This window comes from Platalea leucorodia (genome assembly GCF_965183815.1).
Source record: "Platalea leucorodia genome assembly, chromosome: 9".
NCBI classification, from domain to species: domain Eukaryota; kingdom Metazoa; phylum Chordata; class Aves; order Pelecaniformes; family Threskiornithidae; genus Platalea; species Platalea leucorodia.
In genome coordinates this window covers 25,896,539-25,917,183 of record NC_138831.1, presented here as the reverse complement: position 1 = coordinate 25,917,183, position 20,645 = coordinate 25,896,539, and the positions used below count along the sequence as shown (strand labels likewise).

General features: G+C 40.9%; 1 protein-coding gene across 1 annotated transcript in view; it reads left to right on the top strand.

Annotated features, from left to right (window-relative positions):
* The first annotated feature begins 3,743 nt into the window (after positions 1 to 3,743).
* The window catches only part of FGD3 (FYVE, RhoGEF and PH domain containing 3), a 61,043-nt gene continuing 44,141 nt past the window's right edge, over positions 3,744 to 20,645 (top strand). Inside the window, exons 1-4 of the mRNA XM_082321210.1 lie at positions 3,744 to 3,831; positions 10,487 to 10,657; positions 16,532 to 16,700; positions 17,838 to 18,438. Of these exons, the coding sequence (XP_082177336.1) occupies positions 10,633 to 10,657; positions 16,532 to 16,700; positions 17,838 to 18,438 (795 nt within the window). The 5' untranslated portion in view covers positions 3,744 to 3,831; positions 10,487 to 10,632. The remainder of the gene's footprint in view (positions 3,832 to 10,486; positions 10,658 to 16,531; positions 16,701 to 17,837; positions 18,439 to 20,645) is intronic.

Genomic DNA, 20,645 nt, shown 5'->3' with positions numbered 1-20,645 from the left:
TGTGATAGAAATGCTATTGCACTGAAAAGGTTACTGGCAGCTGCCTTTGTCAGAGACAGCTGGGGAGATGAAAGCTAAGGGCCGACTGATACTCTCCGGAGGGGTACAAAATATAAGCAAAATAAGAAAGAGTTACTTTGGTACAGGTTTGTCATGAAATAGCAAGAAAGAGCTTGAGAGTTGCCACTTAGCTAACGTGGAGAAGCACACATTTTAATGTTGGCATTGGTCAGGTCATTGACTGTGTAGTTCGTTATCATAGCTCAGATAGCAGCATTACGGACACAGGAACGGAAATCAGAGCTGGAAATTAAAATATTTGAATTAAGCCACAAGAGACAACACACATGACTACTTAAAAAAATCCCCAAAACCCAGAAAAATCCATCAGCCCCCACCTAAACTCCAGCAGAGTTTAAATTAAATTCACTTACAAGTTTATTAGCCAAGAGATAATTATGTGTTGAGTTCTCCATTCTTGGGACTTGCATCCATCCAGTGCTTGGATAACGGTGGTGCATGGTTAGGAGCCACTTCCCCACAACCCCTCGCCCTCTGAATGAGATGGGGTGAGGCTGGGAGGTGTCCCCGGAGCGAGAGCGTGGAAGAGCTGGGTGCCTTTCTACAGAGAGATTTCGGTATGACCCTGACGTTTGGGGCTGACTCTTGTGGCTGAAGGGAGGTTGGGGCTGTGCAGCGCGGCCAGCCATGTCCTCAGTGTCTATGCGGGTGTTAACATAGGGCTCAGTTTGGTTTAAAAAGACAACAGCTTTTTTTTTTTTTTTTTTTTTTTTTCATGTCACTAATAACCTCAGGAGACGAAGGTAAGCGATTGCTGACTGCAATACCACATCCTCTTTCATACAGGAAAAGAAAATATTTTTGTTTCGGGCCTTTAATGTGCCTATTGTTAGTCCTGATGGGGAACATATTCTGTGGTGCTTTACTTTGGTTTCTTTCTCATTTTCCTTTTAAGTGAGTGTATTTTTATTCTGTTTAAGACTGTTCTCAGTATGGTTTTTCTGGTCGCTACTTCCACTCCTACAGCCCCCTTGGAATTGCCAGGGTCAGGAGCTGGTCCTTGCTCTCTTTCACCTGCTGTTTTTTTCCCTTTGCCTCATTTTCGGCAAGAATTGGCTTGGCAGCCTGCTATAAAATAATAATAAAATAGTAAATATCACTTTTTTGCTAGGGAAGAATGACCCTTCATACAGTTAATGCTAGATTCTGCCTTTTTGTCCTGGAAAGTAGTTGAAATTTTCTCTGTCGGCCGCAAGTTGAGTTGATCCTGTATTACATCTCAGCAAATATTGTCATTCCCACTTTGGTGGGAATGTGGAATATCTGAACAGTCTTTTAAAGAGTCCTTGCTTTGTGTTGCCTGTGGATGGTGTGATGGCCAGTCATATTCAGAGCAACGTAAAAAGCCTAAACCCAGAAATGAGTGCCTGCTAGGTTTTTTGTCTGTTTTTTTTTCCTTGCCCCAGTGTGGGATTGTGTGTAATGACTTTCTAGATTAGGATTTCTAAGACATGCTTGTGTTTCTGCCTTTTCTTTACCTTGTCACGTAATAAGTATAAAGATTTTAAAAGGAATTTGATTTACACACCTATGTTGACTAGTGCTGTAATACAGAAGATGTGAAGCTCCTCATTTCTGTCACTCAGAGGTCTTCTCCTGACTGTTGTACATTATATAAATATATATAAATTATATACATACATATAAATGTAGAGCAAACACTTAAGAATCACTTTTATAGCCAATTTTTAATAGCGGTTTTCCAGATAACCATGTCTAAGGGAGAAGCCTTAGTGACCAAGCTGTACCCAGCGATCTTGGGAGGTAAGAGAGCCAGCGCTGACACCCGTGGTTCTGCCTTCTGTGTTGAGCTAACAATACCAGCAGTGTTTCTTGCTGGACAAATGTGGGTCTGGGGTGTGAGGTTTTTTTAATTTACATGCAGGATAGGAAATGATGACTGTGCTGCAGTACCCTGTCCAGGCAGCATTGAGTGGGACAAGAAGTGTGCTTTAGTGTTGTGAGGCAAGGGCTGATGTAGGTCTGTTGAAAAGTTAATTCTTCAAATTAAATTAAATCAGATTAAAAGAATCATTAAAATTCTGTAATAATTTCTTTAAAGCAGTTGTAGAGTAATCCCTGGCTGCCTATGAAATGTCCCAGAGGGAGAGGAGGGTTGGAGTGGCATTGCACAGGCACCTGGATTAGATGCTGTTCTGGATGGGGAATAAAAACAAGATTGTAATGAGAGATACAGAGATTGTTTTTACCAGCTCATTTCATTGCAGAGAAGCTCTAGAAAGAGTTATAAATCTACAGTGATACCTCAGCCCCCTCTAAAAACAGTAGGGAAATAGCAGTCAGACAAGTATCCTTAATTTCAATGAAAGCTGTGCAGCTACCTCCGCCTGCGGCTTTCCAGCATGAGCGTGCCGTACAGCTGTACTTGGGGAGCTCACTGCTAGGAGCGATACTCAGCAGAGTGACAGGCCTTTGGGACCAGTTTTGAGAAGAACAGAAAAAGTCAGAGCTGAAAACTGATTTCTCAAGAATATGTCAGTTGTGATTCAGATGATGAGAGGAGTGACGTGTGTACCAGTGCCGGTAAAGCACAGCCTTGAATTATTTGGGTTAGTGTGCAGGAATTTGCTTTAAAAGAATCTGATGGGTGTTAAAGGTGGGAAATCTTGATGCAAGTTTATGGAAAATACTATGACAGTGATTTACAGTAGTGACCGTCAGGACGCTATAGAAATGTCTATTAAAGGAAGTGTCCTCACCTAAGGCATTTAAAAGTAGTCAGAACAGGATAAAAGTATATCAAATCCCAAAATCCTCTTTTTTCCTGGGTGTATTTTGGTATTATTGTGTGTTAAACTGAATTTACCAAATTTCTCACAGTCCTCCTCAGACTAAACGGTTTGGTGTGATTTGCAGGCTTTGTGGTTTTTCTCATAAGGACACAAACGAGCAGACCTTCTGCTGCTCCCCGGGGATGGCACTTGCCCAAAAATGAAGTGTTTCATTCAACAAAGATAAATTTTACATTTTGTTTCTTCCTTTATCGTTTCCCAAGGTAGGATTCTGCTGAGAGAGTAGGCGGAGCATAAGAAGGAACATTGAAAATTTTCCAGACTTTTGATGGAAATCTTTAACCAGCTCCATCCTATGCCTGCTGAATTACATTTATTGCCACTTCTGCGAGCTGTTTCATAGCAGACTTAGTGCCTTTTCCTTCAGAAAGCTCTTTATACACCCCAGTCCAACCCTTTTGGGAAGACCCTGTATGGTTGCACTTGGGCCCTTCAATTCCCAGAGGAGCTGTGAAGCAGTTTGAGAGTTTTGAGTGCTGAGAACTGGGATTTTTTTGCTTTCCGTGGCATGTCACTGCTGTTACTGTCCGGTTTTGCGTTAATCTTGAACTGTATGTAAGCAGAAAGCTTTTTAAAGAGATCTAGATTTCTCTTCTACTTCAGAAAGATTCAGGCTTCTAAGCCATCCGCATACTATGTCTTGTGTTTCAGACATGCCTGAAACTTAAAACCAAAGAGCCTTTTTCTGCAGACTTGCAGCAATCGCCTGTAACTTCTGCTTAGTAAAGCTCCTCTGCTCGCATTTGCCACATTTATATTCTTTGAGTCACCTAACCGCACTGATGGTAGGAAGTGGGTTGGGGGAGGTCAGTTCCTGTGAGCATGGCATTTTAAGCCATGAAATGAGAGCTGCACCAGGAGCTGGTCTCCCTTATTTTTGGCTGTCCTATAGCTTGAGCAAATAAGAAAAAATGTGGGGGTCTCTGCTCCATCACAAGTAAGTGATATACATCTCTTGTGATACAGAATTGCAATCCATGCCGTGTTTTGCTATCAAACATAATGTTTCCTTGATTGTATCTGTTTCTGAAAGCTTATGGTGATAACTTTGCTGTCACTCTTTTTACTGAATTTGACATTTTGGAATGCCAGAAAAATAGATGTTGTGTGAAATAACTGTTGTCAGTGTCATTGAGCTGGCTTTGATAGAAGGGCATGCATACAGCCCCAGCACATGCTGCTTTACACCCGTGCTAGGGGGTCTTACGGGCCATGGGCAGGAGGAAGAGGTGAGTTTTTAAGTGGGTTTGAGGAAAATGCTGGAGTTAATGAAGCAGTATAAGAGGGAAAAGAAGGGTATGCCTGGTGGCAGGGTGGGAGAGAATTTGCTCCCTCCTGCTCAGCAGGAGAGGGTTTGGAGCTAGTCTGGTGCAGGGCAACTTGTGAAATTGGAGAGATGAGGAAAAACACAGGCTCTGGAGCTGTTGGTCGTGGAGCACTCTGAGGACGGTGTTGTGTGCTTTGTAATGACCGTAACGTTGTGGCATTACTAGAGCTGACACCATGAGATAAATTTCATTGCAGTGCATTGCAGGTAAGACTGTCGACACTGGGTTTTCCGACAGTGTACTGAGTGCTGTAGCTTCTTTAAAGAAGTTCTTACCCAGCTGTGTCTGTAACACAGGCTGAGCATGAAGGACAGAGTATTATACCACTCACCAGATTCCTGCTGACACAAGGAAGACATAATCAGCACCTTTTAATTTGTGTCAGAGTTCCTCTTAGCAGGATTTTATTTTATTCAGATACATACATTAGCTCTGCTCTTGAAGCCCTTTGCTTTCTAAGCAGTAGGTTTCTGCCTTAAGAGCAGCCTGTTCTCCTTGAGAGGCTTTTACTAAGGAGGAAGGGATGAAAAGAGAGAGAACTTCACTGTCAGTGACAGTGTTAGGGAAGGGCCAAGTGGGTATTTCAGTTGAAAATACAGGGATGCTTGAACTGGACATAATGAAAACCTGCTAGTGGAGGTTAGAGGTACATGGCACATGCTCAGTTTGTAGCCAAACTTTGGGAAGAGCTAAGTTCCTGTTAAGATGTCTATTAAGATGGCTAGGCAAGGAATAGCTTTAAAAATAGCTCTACATGTTAACAGCTGAGGGTTTTGTGATGGTTGTTGTTGTTGTTATTTTTAAATTTGGTCAGTTCAGGGCATATGCTTAGTTGTCCAGACTCCTGTTAGCTGCAAAAATATCTTTTACCATTATATAGATTCTAGTTCATTTATCTTCGTGTATTTTCCTGCAGACAGGTTTTTAATCAGACTGGTGATGGTTGCTTATCCATTTGATGTGCCTGATGCATATTACAAAACAGCATTAGAAATGGAGACACCACTACTAGATGCATTTCTGGATGCAACACCCAGTTTCCATCTGGAATAGTTTCACTTTTAGATGCTTGGAGAAAGATTAGAGAATTATAATGTCTTCCCATGCTTCAAGTTGGACCTGATGGGTCACATTACACTGATTTGCCTTTTGGAGCTGTTGACTTCACTGATGTTGCAGAGAGCCTAAATCAGCAAAGAATTAGGAAACTGGAAGCTCCCAGAGCTTGTTTAACTTCTGGGTGATAGCAGTCATGGCAGGAGTAGGAAAGACCCTCCACTGGTTGCTAAGACTATTTTCTCTTCCCTTGGGATGACAGGGAAGGTACCCCTGAGGAGGAGCAGTGGGAGCTGTGCAGCTGGGGCTGTGCCGCCTGTGGGGCAGCCAGGAGCCCTGGAGAGAGCCTTCCATCTCCTGGGGGTCCTAGGTTTGGGCATGGCAGAGAGCTTGAGAATTGCCCCTTGGCAAGCCTCCCTTGAGCAGACATTCAATGTATGCTATTAAAGTAATGTTCATTGTTCTGGATGGATGGAGAAATTCCCCAATGGTATTAATTCCTGGTGAAAGCAAGCTTCTAAAGTGGGTGTTGCTTATAATGCCTTTCCAGCGTGTCTAGTCTGTAGAGCCTTTTTCTGTTAGTTCAGTGTTTATCATCCCTTTTACTCCTTGCTCACTCTCCATGCCTTGTGTAGGGGTGCGGGAGGTGGGCTAGCCTGATGAAGTTTAAACTTTCTTCATTTCAGCTGAATACTACAAAAATCTCTTCTGAAAGAGGGCTGGGTGAGAAATCCTTCTGTCAGATCAGCAAACGTAGGATGTGCCAAACCAGTTGCCTGTCATAACATTTCTGATTCTTGCTGCTGTCTATCACAGGCCTCCAAGGTATTTTTTATTTTAAACTGGGATTATTTTTGAACGCTGCTACCTGGGGAATAGGTGCCAAGCACAAAACCTGAACGTGGCTTGTGCACTGGGTTCAACTGGTCTCTTTACTACTATGCTCAGTGGAGCACCCAAAATCCTTGTATTTTGTCTTAGTCTAATAGAAAAATACATCATAGCCTTCAAGTTTGCGACAGCGTCTAAGAGAACTTTTTCAAAATTAGAGGCTTTCTTCTGAGTGCAAACAGCTTATTGAGGCTAAGGGGAGATACTTGAGAAATTTCTTTGTGCCATGAAAGAGTTTCCCAGTGGCATTGAATTCTGTCAGAAAGACTGAAGTTATTTTTCCATTTTAGTGAAAACATAAATTGTACATTATCTTAGGCATTTTCAGAAGTTTCGTTTAAGTTTTACCTTAGGAGGAGCCTTAAATACATATTATTTCATTAATGTAATACAAAAAATTATCTCTGGAAAGCATCATTTTTGTCCCTTTCTGCTTGGATTCATTTTGAACAGAGAAATTGTAAGCAGCATTGTTCGTGTGAGTGGAATTACAAATAAGCCATGAAATACTTGAGCTTAAATACATTAGAGACACAAGGACTGGGCATAGCAAAGCTGAGTTTTACAGCAGAGTTTTATATGTTTGGAAGTGCACGCTCAGGTTTTTAGAGCTCTGCCTGTTGTGTGTGCTTGGGAGGCGCTGGCTCCACGTCCAGACAGGCTGTAACTTTCTGCCCGGAGCCGTCACAAGTAGCCAGGGATCAGATGTGAAGTCAGTGTCAGCCAGGCTGTCTGGGAATAACAGTTTAATAGTAGTAGCCTTTTATAAGGTTTGGACACAAATCACCATTTTTTGTTAATTTGCACATACCACTCCACGTGGCAGTTACGGCTAATCCGGTCTAGGGAGGGTTTGCACAATCCAAAGCTGGACCGGAGAGCAAAGAGGAGGCGGTTTCTGCGTTGGGTCCTGCAGGTTTGGTGGATGCAGGAGGGCAAGCAATGGGGGACCTGTCAGCCCCTCCCACCTCTGGAAGCGTCTGGCAGAACCACAGACATCTTGCGGGGGGCTACTTGGGCTATGCCTGGGTCTTATTTATGTTGTCCCTCTTGTTTTCCATTCCCAGGAGCATCCTGGAGTGTGCTCAGCAGACAGTGGGTTTTACTTCCAGAGAATTCAATGTGAAATAATCCAGTAAATCTTGTTTTCACAAATCACTTTATAGCACTTGAAAAAATATTTAAGGAAAGTGGATTTTTGTCTTGTGTGCAAAAAGCAGCCCTTAGGGGCCACATCAGAGATGAACAGAGAGAACCATCTTGGCTTAAACTAAATAAAAAAGAATGAAAGCCACTTCTGTGGTTTCACCTATGCATATTTTTCTTGATTTAGGGCCAGCACTACATTTGGTGTTTAAGGCACTTGTGGCTTTCCAAGTTCCTCTTCTTTCCAACTACTTATCAATTTTATTTTCTGCTCTTTGGATGTACCATCAATAAACACGTGGGTTAAGCGCGGGCAGTAGGTGAGCAGCGATATATTTTCAGCAGTGACCTATATATGCAATATACCGGATGATGTAAAATATTGTATGTTTAGAGGATGATGGATTTTTTTTTTCTTAAGTTTTTAAATATCAGGTCTTTTTTAATGGGAAGTCGCGTAAGGCTTTGCTAAGTGTTTACTCTGCAAATGCATCTGAGCACAAGTCCTAGAGCATTCGAAGCCAAGTTCAGAGCTTGTTTCAGGCAAGATGGACGCATTTGTTGAGTAATTACTAGTGGAGGATCTTGTGCCTTGATTGTTTGACAGGATTATGCAGCAGAAGATAAAAACTTGTGTGTGGATTTATAAAATAAGGATCAAAGCACTTTACTTTTCAGTAACGTAAACAGGTCATAACAGCTTTTAGCCTAGACATGGAAGAGGTGTGTGGTGTTGCCACGCACTTGAAAGCAAGCAACCACTAGCTCTTATTTTTATCAGTAAGAAAGAAAGGTTGTCGGACCTACTTTCACAACGATGAATTGCAGTAGGAAATAAAAAGGAATTGGGTTTTAGTTCCTTTTGAAGCTTTACAGAATGGTACCAACAAGACAGTCCCTTTTTGTGGCAGTGGTTGAAGAGGAACAGCAAATGCTTAGGGCAACCAGTAACTTATCCCAAGTCAGCACAGGGATAGCTGGACTCGGCTTAGGATGCCCAGCTGAGGATGCCCTAGGGATGTGGTACCTGAGGACAGGAGGAGCTGTGGTTCTCCTCCCTCAGCTATGGCAGGGGACTGTGGTCATGTCCAGCATCTCCCAGGGGCTTCAGCACTTGCTAGAGATGAGGCTGGTGCCATGCCTATATGGTCAAATGACATGGCATGGTTAGAGGTGTTTTCTGGAAAGCTGTTGTAGGTACAGAGATTTGTCCACTGACAACTGGATCATTAATTTTTAGGAAAATACAACATTGCTGGATTGCCTTCCAGTTGCAGGCATTGGTGAATATCTGCTAAAACACTATCTTCTATATGCTGCTCTTTTTATTTTTTTGAATTAGAGCTTTTCCCTTGTGCACTATTTTAACTTCTTGCTGTGCTGAGCTACTGTTAATAAGGAAGAAGTCTCAGTCCTTTCCCTAAAAAGCTGGCTCCCCTGTCTGCTGTTGCTGTCACAGGGAGCTCTTGGTACCCAGAGCTGAGGCATCTGTGTAAACTCTTTCTGTGATTATGTGTTTGCAATAATCTATTAATCTGCTCTAATAATCTACTCTACTTTCACTGCATTTTCCTGATAAGTTAAATTATATTTTAATAAAACCTAGTACTTAAAAATTCCTGGTTTCAGCTGGAAGGATGTTTTAATACCTGGTCTCAAATCTGCTGAAAAGCAGACTTCATGGTAGAAATGCTAATGAAGCTTCAACAGCAACAACTGGCAGCCATACTGAGGAATTCAGGGGTTGTATATTAGGTGTCACAGATCAGTAAATTGGTTTGTGCCATCTGAATCTATTTTGTCAGCAAAATTGACTTTAATATTTTGCTTATTTTAAAAAAAATAATCTGTATCACTGTGAGAGTTTCTGCATTTTGAGGCCAGCTCTCAGCTAATCTTCCCAAGCAGTCTGTACGGCTCAGATTTCAAAGTCTTTATTCAAAAGGTCACATCCTGATTTAATACCATTAGTATAAACGCAGGATAATTTAGTTGATGTGGATGGAGGTGCTTGTCATTTCAGTTTTTTGATCTTAATATAAATCTGTCCAAGAGTAGGTTGTATTTGTGAAGCTAATGCTGTGTTCTCAAACACATCACAGGAAGGCGAAGATTGATTTTTTTTTTTTTTTTTTTTTTTTTTTTTTTTTTTACGTTTAGGTGAATCCTTCTACATGATGCAGGTCACCTCTCGCTCCAGCAAGATGCTGGTAATTTCAGCTAGTCCACTTTAAAACGGGAATATGGAAAGAATGTTTGTCATGTTTTCTTTGCCATTTTTTTTATGGGTTAGCGTTCTAATTTCTACATTTGATATGTTTTCTGCTTCTCAGAACTGCTGGAAGCATATATGTTCATGTTTTCATATGCAGCAATTTTAAACCACAGTCCTTTTTAAAGTTTTTTTTTTTTTGCCTTCTTATGACACACTATTAAAGCCGGCATGAGGATTTCATGTAGCTGTAGGCTTGCCACAAGTCCAAAAAAACCCCAAATCAAAAAATGCAGTGTCCACTATGTGAATGTGGATATGTGGATTTACTTCCCAGTGCCCACAGAAATGAATCAAGAATGTTAAGTTAAAAGACCAGCAAACATACTAATCACTTCTTTCTTTGTTTTCCCATTGGATCATATCTTAATGGCATCTTCTAGATCGGATCCTTTAGAAGGAATGTTAGTATTTTATGTAAGGAGGAATAATAGCGGTAAAATGCAGCTTGAATGCTTAAATCCCCTGAAGGAATGGCACTTCTACCATTCATCCCACGTGGGACACATTTCTAATTCACTGTAACTTAGGTGTATTTTATCAAATAACATCATGTTGTATGCTGGGGCTCTTGTATTTCTGTTTGGAAAAATCCTTTTGAAATGGTTTTTTATCTTTTATATGTACTCTTTTTATTTTGGGTGTCCATAGTAAAGAAATAAGTAATTCATTAAAGATAGGGTTACTGAAGTTCCAGCTGTCTTATCAGTCAGCTAGTTTGACATGATTATTAAGGCTGGATATATTGGTTGTAATACCTTGCGAGTGAATGGCTCACCCATCTTCTATCCCCCTCCCTTTCTTCGGGAACTTGGATGAGTGATATGCTTCTACAAGTAGCACAAATTTTCTTCAGGATTAATACAACACGATAAATACTGACTTTCCCCCCCCCCCAGGTTGCCCTTGTTCTCCTTTTCAAATCAAATGTCACATTGACTCAAATCCGGCGTTGGAAGCATGTGGGGAACTGCAGCACATCAGCCCAGCACAATGTATTCACCAAACTGGAAGGAAGCCGAAAACCAAAACTCCACTGGCCAAAATGCATCCTCTGCAGAAACCCCAAGGCAAGTGGCTTTGTGCTTCTAGCAATTGTACAAGCTTCTGTCACACGTGAAGTGTAATATTGTTGAACAAATTGTTTTAATTTTAGGTCACAGCAAAATAGTTATTTTCATGTTCTAAGGTTGAGATACAGCTGGGAAGGTTTTATTATTTTCATTTTTTCTGTTAGATAACCTCTTAGGGAAGCTTTCAAGAAGAAATTGATTCAGGAATAACAGATACTTAATTTGTCAGTTTGTATTTCCTGGACTGTTGTTATACCTCATGCAGCTGTGAAGTGTAAGTTTAATTTAGCAATATTGTTTTCATTCTTTATTAATTTAAAAAAAAATTATGTAAGAATAGCTTATTGTTTAAACCTAGTCTATTCCATTTATTGTAAGAACTATGCATTGCAACAGGAAATGCCTAAATGGAACGAATGTATTTTAAAAATGAGAAATAGGAGCTAAACCAGTCACGTGCAAGGGTAGCATGTGGGCTGTGGTAATTCCACAGACCTGCCAGACTCGTAGTCAAATAGGTGGCAATCCCAAAGTATGGTAGAAGAAAAGCCAGGAAGAAGCATGTTCCAGCTGGTCTCCAGGCAGGTCTTCTGGTCTCCCCAGGCTTTTCTTCCCTAAAACTTCTGAATGCTAAAAAAAGACTGCAGTAAATTTCTTGAAAAAGGATAAACTATTTGCATGTTTTGCCATCAGTGAAATGACATGTGGTCTCTCTTTGTAATGTCAGTTTGTCAAGTGCCTGCACTGCCACCCCACCCTGCTTTGCCGAGTTGGTTAAAATATTGTATATAACGGGTGCTTGCCTTAAGGTAATTGCAGATGCAGAAAGCATATAGTTTGAGAGGTGTTTGGAACAAAGGAGGGTGAGCCTGAAGAAGATACTAAGTTCATAAACCAATATTTTTTTGAGAAGCATGTCCATGACAGTCATTGTCACGTGAGAAAAAGAGAAAAGATATTCTGGTCACTGTTAGGATGTGTTGTACAAACTGAGCCTCTACACCACCACCCCCTCCCAATTCAAATGCCTATACAAAAGCAATTTTCTAATATGTATTTAGCCTTAAACAGCTACAAAGAAAGCATTGTATTTTCTGATTCTGGAAGTAGACCTTAAACATTAAATTAATATACTAGTTCATGCTTGAAACATCTCACGAGGTCTGTGTATTTATGGAGCTTTTACCTTGAGGTCTTGGTTGTCCAGGTTTAATTAGTGGGTGTTCCATGAATGTTTTTAATACTAACAATAAAAAGGAATAGCAGAAGTGTCTGTTCAGTAAGAAATTAATTCAGCTGGTGTAGATCCTTTGCTGTTGTACTGATTGCACTGATTTCCAATTACTGAGGACATAGACTGTTTTTATATGTAAGTATTTCAGAAAAGTTGGAGGGAGAGTACTTAGCTTGATTCAAATCATGCTTAAAAGTTACCCAAGTAGATTAGTATAATCTATTTCCATCACTAAGATAGTTACTACTACTTTTTTCCGCTGCTCACACACATCCGAGCTCTCTCTCCCATTACAGCCATAAGCTTAGAACCAAAGAAGTCAGTGTATCGTACTGGCTGGTTAATACTCTGAACAGGATGGAAATTTGTTGATGAAGTGAAATAAACACCCAAAGGTAAAATGCTTTCTTGACTAGTTACTCTTGCTAATACTTTTTTTGACAGAACTCAGTTTGTTGGGCTTCTCGATGTTACTATAAAACTTGTCCAAGAAGAAACAGGAGTCCCAATGAAAATTCCCATGAGAGACTGTGGCATAGTACCCAATACTCAAAAATCAGATCACCTAGTGTCTCAGACTGAGCTAGGTTAGCCAAAGCTACAAATCAGTGTTATGAGTCTTGGTCATGGATGTGCCAGTCATCTTCCTGAAAGACACTTCTTTGTCATAAATTTTAAATAATGATTTTATTATTTCACTTCACTTCTTTATAATAAAACTACTTTTTAAGTAACTGCAATTAGCTTACATATGACAGTAGAGAACAATATGTACGATACTTTGCAAGGAAGGGAAGATGGTACAATTTTTTTCCTCTTTACTTTTATTGGCTTTGTAAATTTGAAATGGCTTTTCTCCCTTGTATAGTTCATTGGTCTGCTGTTACTGTATAGGTTGTATACCCAGTAAAGAAAGGAAAACACTTCATGCCTCTCCAGGAAAATGAAATTGTAAAAATTAAGGAGGGAAAAAAAAAAAAAAAAAATTTATTAAATTGGCTGTATTGAAGTTGACATTTTTCCGGTAAACCATCCTTACTTCCTCTTGGTGGCCGTGTCCAAAAAAAGTAGTTGTCACAGTGTGGTGCATTTCCTTGCAGCAGACCTAAATCTTTCCTCAGTTTTTTGTTGCTATTTTTATGCAAGAACCTTTCTTCCCAGGGCTTTCTCCCTAGAGCTACATGGATGCCTCATTAAGGCCTGTTTCTTGTTGATTTGTTGGGCGACATGTGCTGGTACCACCACCTGAGACTCTAGGAGCAGCTCTCTACCCCCACCCAAGGCTGTGCTGTTGGGTCATTTATTCTTTTTTCGAGTGTATTCACTTCCCAGGGGATAACCTTTCATAATCTGCTTCATCATGTGTATATTTTTAGGTCTCTTCTTGTCAGGGCATGGTAACTGAAGTAAGTAAATCTGCAAGTGCGACTCACACCACTTGAATTTTTCTTTATTAAGTCCTCCCAGCTTTCCCAGTGAGTCATGATAGACCCACCACTGCTGGGATGATTGATGGGAAAGCCTTCATCAATTTGCTAATAAATGTGTGTTGACTGTTTGCCTATTACTGTAGAGGAAGCACTTGTGAGAGGGAAACTCACGGGCTGGGGGAGGTGCTGAAGTAATGCAAAGGCTGAGATGCTCATTTTGCAGTGAGGGGAGGGTCCTTATTCCCTGCTGTTTTACAGATTGAGGACCAAGCCTGGGCTGTACCTTCTCCCACATACTTAACCTTGCCTTTCCCTTTTCTAATTCTGTCCTGCTTCTTCTCGTTATTTTACTTGTTCCTTCTGCAACAAAGATTTTGTGTCTTGGTTTCTGCCTCCTCTAAATAGCCGTGGGCTGCTATGTAAAACCTTCAGGAGGAGGAGGACTGGGGAAATACCATTCCAGCACCTGGCTTCAGGTGCCACCTGAAACATTCTCCATAATACTAATATCTCTTCCATGCAGCTGGCTTGCTTTCTTTTTTCCACCAGTTTACCTGTCTGTGCAGGACGGGCACTGGAAGCCGCATGCAAGGTCGTGCTGCTTTGTGGCTGGGACCCAGAGTGAGAAAATAGCAGCATTGGTTCCTGCATGGGCCAGAACTCGTGGAAGGTGGCTTCAGAGTGTGAGCAGGAGTTTTGCTTGGGCTCCCACTTCTGGTCCTGGATCCCTACCTAAAAGTAGTACCTACTTTTTTTCCCAGGGCTGACTGTTTGTTTAGTACTTATGATGATGGTGCACATACTGATGAGCTCACCTAGTGTTGTTTGTTCTTAGTGTGCAGATCTTTCATTCACTCTTTTGTAGAATTCTAAAATGGTTTTGAGTTTAAAAGTCTGTGTTGTGATATGTAACACCGCTTCCTTGTAAATTCTGAATATAGGGGTTTTGTGTCAGCTCTGGAGTTGGACGGGGCTCTGAGCAACCTGATCTAGTTGCAGATGTCCCTGCTCATTGCAGGGGGGTTGGACTAGATGACCTTTAAAGGTCCCTTCCAACCCAAACCATTCTATGATTCTATGCTCTTGTGTGGTTTAAATTTTGCTTCATAAGTAGTGCTTGATAAGGTCAGCAGCTTTGCCTCCATGCTGATGTCTCTTATTATTTCAGTAAATAAAAATTCAGAACTAACAGCAGTGTGTTCCTCCTTCCTTTTTGTCCAGTGCAGAGTGTGTTGTCTCAGGTGATTCAGGTGGAGTCTGCTAACAGGAAAGACATAAAATGTTTACGTGAACAGCAGTGACACCCATTGCTGTTAGTGTAAACGCTTTGGCAGTGAACTTCAGCTTTTGAGTGTTGTGGACCAGTCAAACTATCAAGGGCCTGACAGGGGATGTGTGGTAGGTTCTTGTCTGTCTGCCTGCTGCATTGTGCACCTTCTGTAAAGAGCCTAGAGCTTGCCTTTTCTGGCTAGATGAGCCAGACGGCTGTGTGGATACTTTTTTTTAGGTTGTTTTGTTTTGTTTTTACAAGGAGAAATGTGGCCGGGCACCCACTGATCATGCGGTGTGCAAGTGAAAGCCTGGTGAACAAAACATAGAGCTCGACCATCCCATTTATATGCCAGATGATTTTCTTTTCCTGCTTACCTGTTATTCCTGTGTAAGATTGTTTTTTTGGTGGTGTTTCCAAAAATTGAACTATAACACCTTTATTTTAAGACAGGAATTCCAGATGTTTTTGGAGACTGGGCAAATCAGTCCTTTTATAGGAAATGTCCCATCAAAGCGCAATTCTTTAGAAGATTTGATTTTATTCTTTGGTGCTGAAATAAACTCAGTAAGGTGGGTAGTTTAAAATCTGACATATACGCAGAGTTCAAAAACTCTTTAACAGTCCTTTGTCACTGACTTCCGACAATGACTGTCCATAGCTGGAGCAGGGAGGACATCTGAGCTGATGCGGACCGTAAAACAGATGCAGACCCTTCTGCACGGTAGTGACAACAGGGATTGGTTTTTTGGGTGCATATGCCTCTGTTTAGCCTCCTAAAGAAAGTTACTCTGAAATTAAATTCAGAACACTTGCTAATTAAAACTGTATTACAACTTTAATCACATTATGCTGATGTGCCATATCAACCATTTAAAAATTGGAAATGCTTGAAATAAATTGTTCTTGAAAATGTTATTTAATAAAAAACATATTTAGAGTTTCCTCATTTAATGTGTTAAGTCTTTGGATACTCTGGACCAGAGGGCACACTTGGCAGCACCGCTCCAAATAGCGTGCCCTTTGGGAGTAATTGCGCAGTTGGTGTTCCTACCTTCTAGTGTCAGGTCTGCCTGTGTGAGGTTGCTTTCACTGTATGAAACTATAACAGCACGTGAACCTGTTGCCATGGGTTACTGCTTGCGTATTTCTGAAACCATTTACTCTGCAATCGATATAAAGTCTGAATAAATTTTTTTAAAATTACATTACATTTAAATTACAGTACATTTTTTAAAAATACTGTGTTAAACTTTGTACCTTTGCCTCCTAGTGAATCCTTAAGCAGAATGTATGCATTCTTACAACATGTGTTTTATTTATATCGTCTATAACTTACCGTAGAACCAAAAGAGGAAGGAAATTTATGAAGACTACACCACAGAAGAGATGGGGGAGGGAGAACGAAAGGAAGAAAAGCTATTATGTTCTGCCTGTGGCGTTTTTGACCAAGCAAGCACAAGGCACTGAAATCCATGGTGGGATTGTTTTTTGGTGGTTTGTTTTGGGTTGTTTTTTTGTTGAATCTCTTACACTGGGGAAAAAAGAAACAAAAAACAGAGTGCCTGAGTTTTGAAAACTCATGGGAGGGGAAACTCGTTAGTGTGATTGAGATGGTGAGCACATTTGCAAAAACGAAGTGTGAGCTGTGCATCCTGTTTGGTAACAAGGAAGCGGTAAAGTTCTGCGAGCCGCTTCGTTCGTTAACACGTCTGATACAGCTGTAGAAATACAAATAGTAGCCCATCATTTTTCTTTAGCGTACAGCAGTCTGCTTTGGTGTAAGAAATACTTTGGGACTGTGCCTGTGCAATTTATAAAGGCTGGTGAAAGAATGTGTACTCCTCGTTCTGCATTGAGCGCTTGGATTTTGTTCCCAGTTTAGGATAAAGAAGATGGAGATTTATCCTCCCGTATTTTCCCCTCTCTTTTATTAGTACCTCCTAAGCCTGTCCATCTCAAACCTGGGCAGGAAAGAATTCCTCCTGCACCTTCTCGGCCTTTGCCAGCTGATCCCAAGTCATCGAGGAGCTTAGCGCCTGGAGAGGAAGAAATACCAATATCAGCAGGAGTCAACACGCTCATTGAGAAATTTGAAAGTATTAGGTAAATATGGCTTTGCGAGATCTGCTCTAAACTCATGTTCTGCATTTTTAACTTAGAATATAACAATAGAAAGCACTAATTGTAGTTGTCACGTAGAAACTCCTCTTGGGATGATTTCTACCGGTAGTGCAAAACTTGACTGACTACACAAAGATTTATTTATTTATTAATAAAAGCATGTATTTCAACAACTTTTAGTTTGTAACATACAGTTGTTCTTAAGGAGCATAAGACCTGCTGAATTTGATAAGTGCTCTACCAGAAACAAGTAGCCCAGAGTCTGCTTACAGTAAATTTACTTGATGTCGGGATTGGTTTTTGCATTATAGGAATTTGATTATTGTGATATAAAATAATTGAATTTTCTGTCTAAGATTCAATAAAAGTCAGACATACTGTTAGCTTGCTTCTTGGAGGCAGGGGAGTGTTAAATTGCAAGGTACAGTGAAACAATGTCATGTAGAACAACGTTTCCTCTGAAACTTATATATAAGAGACATTAAATAGGCTAAAATATATGTATTTTGCTGTAAAACCAGCTCGTTTTACAAACATGTGAAAACTCCCTCTGAAGACCAGATCTGCCTGATGCAGCTAAGTGATTTTTTTCGTAAAGAGGGAGATGGAGACAGAGACACTATACAGTGCCTTGGAGTGTATTATCACCTGGGTGAACCTGGTTAGATGTCTTCCGAAAAGAAAAAGTAATGCCGTCTTGTGTTTCTATAACATCCTCTCTCTGGCAGAAAATACCTTGCCCCAAAGGCTTTGTTCTGTTGAAGAATGTGAGTTCCTGTTTAAACCCACAACCAAATGCTTCTTTTAAAAGATGATTCCTCCCTCCCCAAACCTGCAAACCAGACTGTTCTTCAAGGCAACCTGGGGAATATTAAAGGTCAGGGATTCTAGTGGTGCCATTTTAGTAAAACTTATGGCTAGGGGTGGAGTGTTTTTATTGGAAATTGTTGGATGAATATTATTACAACAAAGTGCACACACTTGCCTCCTAGGATTGTTGGGGGGGTGCAAGAAATACAACTTGAATCAAATGATAATCAGGCCCTCTCTCTTTTGGGACACTTCTGAAATCTCTGAGTATTAATATGAATGACTGTGGTGCTTTCTCTCCACCTGCAGGCAACCTGTACATATTCTTCAAAGAAACCAGCTAAATTTAGCTCTTAAGATGGAACCTGGCTTGGACTCATCCAAACAACCAAGCTCATGTGACTGTGACATGGTAGCAGCTTCCAGCAGCTCTTCCACAAATGAAAAAAGTGAACCGGATGAAAATGAGCCAGACGTCCCATGCAGCATGGATCTATCAAACACAGACATAATGAAAATTAAAGAGCTAAGCATAGGCGATAACAAAAGCCATGAAGACTGTACTGCTGTGAATGTGACCAAAGAGCCCTGTGGAGAGCTTGGCAATAAAGACTCAACTGCAGAACTGAACGGTAATGGTAAAATTCCCAATAGAGACAGTGGCATCGACAGTCCTTCTTGTAGTGTGGCAGGGGAAACTTTCCCTAGTGAAGAAGGTGCAGAGCAAAAGAAACCAAGCATGGCTGGGAACCCAGGGGAGATGGAACCTGACAAAAAGGGCACCAAACCTTCCTCTGTGGAGCAAAAGAGAGACTCCACGCAGGATGAAGACAGTGACATTGATGAAGGAAGCAGCGAGGAACAAGAGACAGCAGACATGCCAAAGTTAGAGTATTTGGATGTAAACAAGGTAAGGTAGTTTGTTCATTACTATTAAGTGCTCTGAAACCAGTTCCTGCCTCTGGTCACAGATCCCTTGCATCACTTTCATACGTTGTCTGGGTTTTTTGTTTGTTTAGTTTTACGTCAAAGGATCGTGACAGTTGTTATAATTTCCTGCTTGATGCAGGTTGTAACTTGTTCCTAACCTAGATAGTATCTTTTAGAAAGGTTCCCAGTCTTGATTTAAAAGGTTTCATATAAAGGAATTCATCGTAGCCAGAGGTTGTTAAAATTCAAGTGCTCTGGTAGGTAAAGACTTGCACCTTGTGTTTCTTGTTTCGACTTGTCTAGGTTCAGCTTCTAGTTGTTAGATCATGTTGTTTTCAGTGGGGCTCCATGATATACAGGGGGCTAATTGAATAGTGCATCTTGCAGGGTCAGGGCCTTGCGTCCTAGAAGAACACGCTTGATGGAAATCTCTTCTAACAGTAATTTTTTTTTTTTACACAAAGCATGTGCTTCTATTGGTGTGACCACTTTCGAGTGCAAAGAAGTTGTTTTGAGGGTAGTTATATCAAATTACTCTTCAGGAAACTGTAGCTAGAAGATATTTTCTTTGAATCCAGAGTAATGTAGTCCAGGCTGTTGTGTATTTGCTGCAGCTGTGTAAGATTAATGACAGATTCCTTTGTTTATCTGTTTATTGAGACAGTTATTTTTAGAAATAGTGATGATAGAATGGGTTAGATTTTTCCAGGAAAAGAAAACAGAAGATGCTTTGAGCAAATGTGCAAAATATTCCACTTATTGTTTGGTAAGATTTTTTTGTTTGTGTTTGGGGTTTTTTTCTCCCCCCCCCCCGCCATCATGACAGTAAAGTTAATATAGTGGACTTTTGGGTTTTTTTAAAGAGTATGATGAGCACTAGCAACTACTGAACTGTAGCTAGTGAACTGTAGCATTCACACCTCAGTTTGTGCAAATCGGGTGGTTCTGTTGAAATCAGCAAATATGTTGTTATTTGTGTATGTCAAGAGCTTGTCCCTTGGGAAATGTGGTTAAAACTCATTCAGTAGCTTCTGGGTCAAATTGGCCAGTGACTATTGAAGAGTGATGAAAATTGCACGCGGGTATGTGGTGTGCAAGAAGTTCTGTTTCTCAGAGTTGACAAGTGCAGTTTCGGAGTACAACTAATGCTCTGTGGTGTCCCCTTTTTTTCCAAGAACACACCAACAGGAAGGTATGAAAAAGCCCCAGACTTTCTCTCACAAGTGCATTGCTTTATGCTGCCGTTCTTCCTGCTGCTTTATCTCGAGGTCAGCTGGGTGTGACTGGACTCACCTTCCATTCGTGCTGTTCAGACGCTGCCTTTGTAGCCTGGGACTCTCCAGTACTTCATTGCCATGCTGCTGCTTCTGCAAATTTGGTGAATGTTAAACCCGCCAGGTGCTAGAGCAAGGTTAGTCAGAGGGAAGTGGAAAGGACTAGGAAACAGTGAGGGCTGCATGAACTAGGTCTGTTTGGCCAAACCCAACTACTTTCTGTAGATGGGGAGAATGTGATCTTGTTCGCCTCTCTGCCAGTCTGTAGTCTCACCTGGCAGCTGGTGTGGATTCAGGAGGAGGAACCCATCAGCCTGTCCCACCTCCTTGAGAGCCAGGGAGGATGCCCTTGCCTCGGCACTGCACATATCGGACATGACTGCCTGGGCATGGAAGGCTGCGGTGCAGATTGCCTTGGGCTTGCACAGGAGTAAATCCATAGCAATATGAGTCAGAGGATCCAGCAGGGGTCTGTACTGCCAAAGGAGACCTCTGTCTTTTATCTTGTATGCAAGAATTTAATGGGACAGTCAGCAGGAAACATCTTAGTGATGGAGACTCCAATTAACATCTATCTGTTAGCATCTATTAACACAACATTTAATCCATCCATTGACATCTGGTATCTCTTCAATAGTCTGTGGGTGAAAGCTTGTTTACGTCTCGAATGGGAAGCATCACCATCACGGTGCAAGGCTTCTTGCCTGCTGCTATTGGTTTTCCCTTGTGTGTGTGTTTATATATACATACACACACTGTGAAATACTTTAATTATTTTATATTCATAATATATATGTATGTGTATGTATGCAACTGAAATATTATTTAAAAGATTGTTTATTAGTTGCAACATGACAGCAAGAAAATAATGCATTAATTAAAAAATATTTAATCTGGTAATGAAATTTACTGT